Source organism: Sinocyclocheilus grahami, unplaced genomic scaffold (genome assembly GCF_001515645.1).
Source record: "Sinocyclocheilus grahami isolate Dianchi unplaced genomic scaffold, SAMN03320097.WGS_v1.1 scaffold172.1, whole genome shotgun sequence".
Taxonomy (NCBI): domain Eukaryota; kingdom Metazoa; phylum Chordata; class Actinopteri; order Cypriniformes; family Cyprinidae; genus Sinocyclocheilus; species Sinocyclocheilus grahami.
Genome location: NW_015505351.1, coordinates 893,053 through 902,188, shown reverse-complemented (window position 1 = coordinate 902,188; position 9,136 = coordinate 893,053). Strand labels below are relative to the sequence as shown.

At 41.5% G+C, this 9,136-nt stretch overlaps 1 protein-coding gene across 1 annotated transcript in view; it reads right to left on the bottom strand.

The window, feature by feature from the left end:
• Positions 1 to 370: 370 nt before the first annotated feature.
• arid5b (AT-rich interaction domain 5B) overlaps positions 371 to 9,136 on the bottom strand; it is a gene marked incomplete at its 5' end in the record, with an annotated part of 117,042 nt that continues 108,276 nt past the window's right edge. The window contains one exon of the mRNA XM_016283249.1: positions 371 to 3,901. Within this exon, the coding sequence (XP_016138735.1) occupies positions 1,823 to 3,901 (2,079 nt within the window). The remainder of the gene's footprint in view (positions 3,902 to 9,136) is intronic.

Below are 9,136 nucleotides of genomic sequence, written 5' to 3'. Positions count from 1 at the left end.
GCAAAAGAAAACAAAATAACGGCTTTATTCAACAATTCGTCTTCTCCACGTCACCCCAGCGCCATTTTGGAGAGTATCCACTGAATGCAAACAGCATATGTTGTTCTGGACGTTGATCGTGATAGTACCCTTGCTGTCTATGGGAGAGCGGTCAGATTCCATCAAAAATATCTTAATTTGTGTTCCGAAGATGAACGGAGGTCTTATGGGTTTGGAACGACATAAGGGTGAGTAATTAATGACAGAATTTTAATTTTTGGGTGAACTATCCCTTTAAGGTAGTTATTATTATTAATTAAAAAAATACAGTATCTTGGCAAATATTATGAAAACATGCATAGATGAACTGTTGTATTAAGTTATAAAACTGTTTATTACTCATTACAAAATGTTACATAGCAACCTTGAGTGTTACTCCAAACGTTGTTGGAGTAAATACATTTCTTGAAGTTTAGTTTCTACTACTAATACATCAAAAAGAAAGAAAAAAAGAAAAAAATATATAAAATTGATTACCCCTAAGAGTACTGTGTGTTGCTTTTCAAATTTTCTTGGTATTTTCCCAAAATCTTTTGTGCAAACAAATCATGCTTTTTTAATTAAAAACTATTTTCTGGCAAGTGTTACACTTCATTTAATACAGACGCAAATTTGACTGCTGCCAGCACTTACAGACCTAAAGTTCAAACAATATCTAAAAGTTTAACAGTTAGCTATCCTTAAACAGAAATGGTTGGAAAAGCCTGTGTGGGCTTATCTAAGTGCTCCTAAAATGTGTTTTCCCCACATGTAGTTTTAAATTTCAATTGTATCTCCTGATAAAAAAGTCCTCTGAGTAAGCAAGCACAAGTGTACACCAGCAAATACAAAACTCACTTTCTGACACTTAAGTAGTCCTGCATTTTATCCTCTCACCGTCCTAAATCGCTCTTAAGCCCCGCAGTTCAGAGCAATCAGAAATTACAGTAGCGAGTGAACATGATACAAAATGCATTCAGTTTGTGAAGGTTATGTACAAGCACCTCAGTCCTACATTTGACTAACACATTCCACATTGCTCTGGTGATCAGGAGCGAGTTTTGCTGGGCATAAAAGGAGCTGAAAGGGAGCCAGCAGACAGTGATCAAAGAAGCTTGTGAAGCCTACCTCACATTTTATCACTGACATTTAAGATTCCTTCAAGGAAAGCTTAGTTTGTTTTATTTACATGTAACTGTATAACACACCAAACTGCAATACTTGGGTCTCTTTTTTGCGTCTTTATCAAATGTGATATCTCATTGCTTAACCCTTGTAGGATTGAAAAATAAACATATAAAACTACCACACTGTTACATTTAAAAAAAAATAACAACAGCAACAAAAACATACAGTCAAGAGTAATGTGAAAAGGTCCAACATTTACCCAGGCAGCTCTTGCATTATCGTATCATAGTGTTTCAGACAAAAGAGCTCTCAGAATGGACCGAAGTAGCACTGTCACATTGCACTGATTTGTCACTTGACTTTCCTTTGGGTGCCTCCGTGGACATCATGCCCATCTCCACTTGGGCACCTGTGCCAAGGCAACATGTTTTCGAACAAGCCAACTGACACTTTCAAACAGTGTGGTGAGTACAAGCCACGATCAGCCCAGTTGGCCCCGGTTCAAAGAAATGTGCAAATCATAAACTTGAGTGGCAAGAAGGTAAATAACAGAAATTACTGCTCCCGTGTTAAAGCGTTTATAAAACACTGCTATTCACTGGGTACATAGTGTGACCATGCTTGATGGGATTTTCTGGGGATATTCGTCCAGCCAGGGAATATCAGACTGCGCCACCTAGGAAAGTTTAGTGCTGGGGTGCACTGAAGAGAGTTGAGGGGGACTGAAAGCTGGCTGGGGGTGAAGGGCCGACATGGGGTAGAAGCCAGGATGCAGTATGTCCCCGTATGAGGTGCCCACTTGGTGCCTGTAAATGTGGGCGGGATTGGTGGACAGGAACTGTCTTTGCATCATTAAGGAATGAATAGCGAAGGGGGGCATGAGTGGTGACAGAACAGCATGGTTCTTCAAGTACTGCAGTGGATGGGAGTAACTTGGGGTAACGTGGGAGCCCAAGCTATCACACATGTCCTGGACCTGAGATACAAATGTCCCTGGATACAGTCCTTGGAACAGGTGAGAGTGCAAGGGAATCTTGTGGCCTTCCGATGAGTAACTGCTGATGTATGCCGTGTGAGTAGGTTCTGCCGGCTTCATGGACTCACTGTCAGCTTCCGGTGTCCTAGGTTTCCCTGGACCATCTCTTTGTGTCGAGCAGTGCAAGGGTGTCACAGCCCGAATTTTCTTCTCCGACGGTGCGTTTTCCAAATCCTCAAGGGTCCTTTTTAGTGGCCGTGCAGTGCAGATGTTCTGTGGGCTGCTTTTGGAGCTCAGAATGGGCCGAGCCATCTCATCGATCTTGTAACCCAAGGTCTCTTCTCCCCTGCCATTGTGTGCTTTATCCAGAACCTTTGAGTGAGATTCGGTTACCTTTTTAGATTTGGACACGGTCATGGGAGGAACACGACAGGCCCTGGGATGGTAGTCTATGCTTGAGCTCTGACTGTTGCCTGCTTGAAAGAGAGAGGAGTTTTTAATGTCCTGTTGTATTGTGGGATGTGGGATGCCACAGAGGGAGGATGTGGAAAGAGGCAGTTTGTGTGGAGAGGATTTTGGGAGACTCAAATCAGTTGGTTGCTCCTCTGTTACTCTTTCTGCAGGAGGTCCCTTTTCTTTCTGACTTAGCCGGGCACTGTAATTCAAACCCACATTGTCGGGATGCTGGCTTAGGGGAAAGCCCTGGGCGGTCTCACAGTCCCGAGGGTAAACATCTCTGCTAAGGTACTTGCTTATCTGCTCCTTGCTCAGGTGGTGCTCGGCTTGTCGGCTTAGATTGTGAAGGTGAGGTGAGGAATAAAAGTCACTCAGGAAGCTGGGAGCCTGGCCAGGACGAGGCATCTCAGCAGATTTCTCCATGCTGGAATGGAGGTCAGCCCTTAAAAGGTATGGCTCTCTTATCAGGGTAGGCTGTGGCTGGGGTATTGGTTCTCCCTCATTACACCCCTCTTTCTGAGAGCCCTCTGTTGAGGACCTCCTGTCCTCACTACCTCTGGACTTGAAACTTTGAGCATGCTGGATAACTGATGGGCGTTTGATCACCATGTTGGTCTCTGCAGCGGAAGGAGCCTGGGAGCTGTGCTGTCCAGAAGATGACCCTTCTGTACCACTGCCGGTCAACCTACTGACTAATGGAGGTGGCGGTCCATATGGGTAATTATTACGCAGTCCTGTTCCACTGACTTGGGACAGCATCTTCTTCTTAGCTAATGGGGACATGATACCAGGATTACCCCTAGGGTAGAGGAGGGGATTAAAACTGAAGCATGCTTCTTCTTTTTTAGGGGGGTCAGCCCTTTCGGGTTGGATTTCTGGAGATGTGAGGGGTTTCTGCTTTAGAGTGGGCAGCACCATTCCCACCTGGTTTTGGCCCTCTTTTGGCCTAGACTGTTCAACATTTGCAAGGGCACCTGGAGGCACCTTGTATTCCAGCATCCCATGCTGCCATTGCTCCGGTGTGTGAGAGTTGGGGAGAGGATTACCTTGGTGCAGCGGCATGGTAGCAACAGGAAACACGTCACAATCCTCTGATTTGAGTGGTGCACAATCTTGTGGAAGTGAGGGTAACACATTCCCATTTGCATGCTCATATGTATTATGGAGCACAGGTTGATCTTCATCCTTGATGACTAGTTGTACACCTTCATCTTCAAAAAGAGGACTCTTTGCTTCTCTGTCCATCTGGGTTAGAGCCTGGTACTGCTGGCTATCCTGCTTCTCCAACAGCTTCTCCTGGAGCTGTTCTGTGTCCTCCATCCCCTATAGACATACAGAAACACACTTAATGGTAGAATTACACAAAGAAACTGGACAAGCATACATTGCTTCTCATGCTAATACAATCACACCCACACATTAGTTAAAGGGATAGTTCGCCCAAAAATGAAAATTCTTTCGTTAATTCCTCACCCTCATGTCATGCCAAACCCAAAAAACCTTTGTTCATCTTTGAAACACAAATTAAGATATTTTGGATGAAATAAGAGAGCTTTCTGACCCAGCAACGCAACTGAAACGTTCAAGGCCCAGAAAGGTAGTAAGGACGTTGTTAAAATAGTCCATGTGACATCAGTGGTTTAACCATAATTTTATGAAGCTATGAAAATACTTTTTGTGGGGAAAAAAAAAATCAACAATTTATTCTCTTCTGTGTCAGTCTTTGATGTGCATTCACAAGAGTACCACGGTGCATACGTGTGCATTCCTCTGACTGAAAACAAGGTGCAACACATTCGGGTTCTACGTCAGAACGCCGGCTCATGCGTCAGCATGCGTCGCCGGTACTCTTGTGAATGTGCGTTGACATCGGGCACAAAAAGTATTCTTGTAGCTTCATAACAATACAGCTGAACCACTGATGTCACATGGATTATTTATGTTAATGTGTTATGTTAAGTTTAACTATGTCCTTACTACCTTTCTAGGCCTTGAACGTTTCAGTTGTATTGCTGTCTATGCAGGGTCAGAAAGCTCTCAGATTTCATCAAAAATATCAAAATTTGTGTTCTGAAGATGAATGAAGGTCTTACGGGTTTGGAACAACATGAGGGTGAATAATTAATGACAGAATTTCCATTTTTGAGTGAACTATCACTTTAAAGTCACATGAGGTGCCCCTGGGTAGGTAATACAATATTAAAAGATGTGGAATTCAATGTTTTGAATTGGTATTTTATTTTTTAATTACTGAAACCGACAAAAATTAATCTTCACTTTTTCAGGTTACTGTATTTTAAAGATACTTTTGTATCCAAATAAGCTTTACATATCTTTATTGCAAAGGGTTTGAACTCTATTTTATGCTTATTCAATGAACCACAAACAATTATTGCACATGCACCTGTGGGATAGTTTTTAAGTTTACAGGCAATTAAGGTCACAAGAGCAAATTCCTCCTCCAGATCCCTAGAACCCGCTTCAAGACCAGGGGATCTAGAGCCTTTGAAGTGGCTGGTCCCACCCTCTGGAACAACTTACCAGTTTACATTAGGATGGCTTTCACTTTATCTGACTTCAAGTCATATATTAAAACCCATCTCTTCTCTTTGGTTTTTATTATGTAGCAAGCAGAATGTGGCTCTTGTATGGATTTAATTTGTGTACTGATTTTTTTTTCTCTTTATTGTATTTTACGGTTTGTTTTGCAGCACTATGGTCGGCCATGTTCCATGCTTAAACGTGCTCTAGTAAAATAAAACTGAACTTGAAAAAACTGAACTTGAACAGTTACAATAACTTAGAACATTAAAGAGACCTTTCTAGTGATTCTGTAAAACACCAGAAGAAAGATGCCCCGGGTTCCTAATTCCCATGCCCCTGCATGAACATGCTATAGTCCTGCTGCAGGGAGGCATGAGGACTGTAAACGTTGTCAGGGCAATAAACCAGTGTCCACAATGTAAAATGCTAAGACAGTGCTACAGGGAGATAGGAAGGACAGGTGATTGTCCTTGCAGTGGCAAATCACATGTAACCAGATGTGTTTGCGAACTTGCAAATGCTTTAGTGGAAGAGCAGGGAAACATCTCACAGCAAGACATGGCAAATCTGGTGCAGTCCCTGAGGATGAGATGCACTATCGTACTTAAAGCAGCTTGTGGCCACCAGTGTGGTGGCCTACATTAATGTTATGTTGTAGCCTAGTTTATGTTAAACACAGATAAGCACAAACTGCATTATTACATTCATAAATAACACCGGTAAATAAAGCGAAATGTTATAATATACAAACAATAAACACAACACCTAGCCTATAGGCTATTTTGAACGGTTTCAGAAGAAAACAAGAATGAAAAATATAAGCTGCTAAACAAGCCAAAACGAATTAGGCTGGCTAATTCAATGCGAAACTGAAAGCAAATGGCGTTCTCGCGCAGCCTACCTCTCTCATTCGGCATTAATCCAATTAAATGTGTCCATATTTGCGATGTATTTGAATGCAAAACTATTCTTTATTATGTAAACCAGGCTTACATATCGTGCTTAAAAAAACATCCTCTTCACATGAGCAAATGTGTGTTTGGCCTGAGCTCAGGCTGAACGGCACGGCTTGTAACTACGCAGTACGCACTATTTAAATTAACCAGTGTATCTATATGTTTGGTTGACTGTATTTTATTCTGATTTTTCCTGGTTTTTGTTTCTTGCAATGCTGTGTGTGTGTGAGGCGCCGGCGCGATCGAACAGTGGAAACAAACAACAAAAAAATACTCCGTCATTTTTGGTCATACAGATCATTCGAACAGGCTTACATATCGTGCTTAAAAAAACATCCTCTTCACATGAGCAAATGTGTGTTTGGCCTGAGCTCAGGCTGAACGGCACGGCTTGTAACTACGCAGTACGCACTATTTAAATTAACCAGTGTATCTATATGTTTGGTTGACTGTATTTTATTCTGATTTTTCCTGGTTTTTGTTTCTCAAACACGATCAGTTTTACCAGGGATGAGCTGCTGAACATTCGGCAGAACACACCACACAATCTTCTACCGAATTTCGTTTATTCGGACATTTTGCTGAACGTTGTACTTGGCGGAGCTGCGGCACTGATCAAGCGCTTCAGGACGCGCAGACGGGGGAAGCGAGCTGGCGTGCTCGTGAAGCTCAGGATCAATGGTTCGGACTGCTGAAAAGGATTATTGGTGCCCCCCTGCCTACCCTCCAAGAACTGTATACATCCAGAGTGAGGAAAAGGGCTCTGAAAATCACTCTGGATCCATCACATCCAAGCCATCTCCTTTTTTAACTTTTGCCATCTGATCGGTGTTACAGAGCACCAAATACCAGGACAGCCAGGCACAAAAACAGTTTCTTTCCCCAGGCAATCTACCTCATGAACAGTTAATGTTCTCCCATTGTGCAATTAAAGTATGTGCAATAACCTTATACTTATTTATCACCCTAAACCCTAGTACATCCCTACAACTTTATTTTATTTTATGTACACACCTGTACATACAATTTATTCTATTTGTGTGGTGCCGTGCCACACAAATAGCCTATGAGCCAAACTCAGCATGTCTCAGTCTTTTCCTTTCGTTTTGTTAATCTGTTAATTAGGCTATTTAAGTCAAATATTTCACATATTCATTCATTTTATAGACTATGATTTAATAAAAACAGATTTTGTTATTTTTAGTTAAACGTATTTTTGTTGCTTGTTTGCGCTCGTCCGCCACCTTTTTTCTCTTCTCCGACCCCACAGCTCTCTCCGATAACTCGTGCTATTTCTCCATGTTGAGAGTTTGGTGTCGCACATATTGCACCTGACTATGCATTCTTATCCTTTTCTCCGATGAACTGAAAATAACAGGAGTGTGTCCATCTCACAAATGTAGAATCCGTCTCTGCAGTTCTCTCAACCATCTAATTCCAGCAACAGGAAAAAGACAAACTATTTTACCCGCAGATTTTTTTCTCTTGTGCTGTTTTGCGGTGTTTGTAAATTCACCACTTAATTTTGAGTTAAAATGTTGTTGTAACTTGCGTTACTGAGATTGTAACGAGTAATAATATTACCCAAATTGTATTAGTAATGCATTATATTACTGCGTTACAGCAAAAAGTAATATACTACTGTAATATTATTACTTTTGTAAGGCGTTACTCCCAACACTGGTGGCCACACGAGATGCTCACAGCAAACAACTTTGATGTTTCTTTAAAAAAAAAATCAAGCTTAGTATCAATATAGCTCTAATGCTTAGCCTACACTTTTGCAGTCCAGAATGTGAATAGGTAAAAAGAGAAGGGTGAAAACTGAGATGACTGATAAAAAGGCATATTATTCTGTTTTTACCTCAAAGTAAGTTTCATGGTCCTTGATTTCATGAATGCTTTAAGAGTAGTCTGCTTTTGGATTCAGTATTCACTTTCAAGCATGATATTGATATAACCAGTCAGACAGTATATATCTAACTGCTTTTAGACAGATGGGAGAGATTTTGAGATAACATTTCTAAATGTATTATGTGTTTGAATTGGACTTTAAGATTTGTATCTTGGACTGTAAAATTTCAGTATGCATTCATGGGTTTATCTTCCCCAAAAATGTAAACATTGAGCATCCCAGGCACCATCCAAACATTTTGAGCGGTCTGCTCAAATCCATCAGTCTCTTTCCAGCTCAGCCTAGTGAAAGTTTGGGCCATGGCCATGTAACGATTCACTCAACTCACGATTCGATTCGATTCACGATTTTGATTTCGATTTTATGATTCGATTCACAATTTATTTTTTAATTTTTTTACAAAATGAGATTTAAAGGGGTCATATGATGCTTTTTTAAAAGATAATTATTTTGTGTATTTGGTGTAACAGAATATGTTGACATGCTTTAATGTTAAAAAAACACATAATCAAATACTGTACATTATTGTAGGTCCTCTATGCCCCGCCTCTCTCAAATGCTTAGTTTTCTACAAAGTCCCTCCTTCCGACAAGCGCAGTCTGCTCTGATTGGCCAGCTGACCCAGTTCATTTTGATTGGCCGAACACCGCAAGCACTCGTCAGAAATGTAACACCCCCTTACCATAATCGCGAGCTTCGTCTTTCAAAATAAATGTAAAGACCGAGCCCGAAAGGGGAACAGAGTCGCATGACAGACACAGTGATGAAGCTGGTATGTGTTTGCAGTACACAAGCCACGGTTAAGACAGCTGACTCCACTGTGATGTGACCCCCCCCCCTCCCTCTCTCTCTCGCTCTCTCTCTCGCTCTCTCTCTCTCTCTCGCTCTATCTCTCACGCTCTCTCTCTCTCTCGCTCGCTCGCGCACATACACACATACGATGCGCAAAACTCCGCATTTGAACAGTCAATAGCAAATACTTAAACTAATAACAAAACAGTAGCTGATTCAGAAGCGCCAGATTGTCATAGCAAAGTCAGAATTACCTCCTCTCCTAGGTTCACGAAACGGTCGTCCATAAAATGCATTGCTGTTCTGTTGTAAGTAATCTTAAAGATTCCTAAATGCATCTACTTCTGGAAG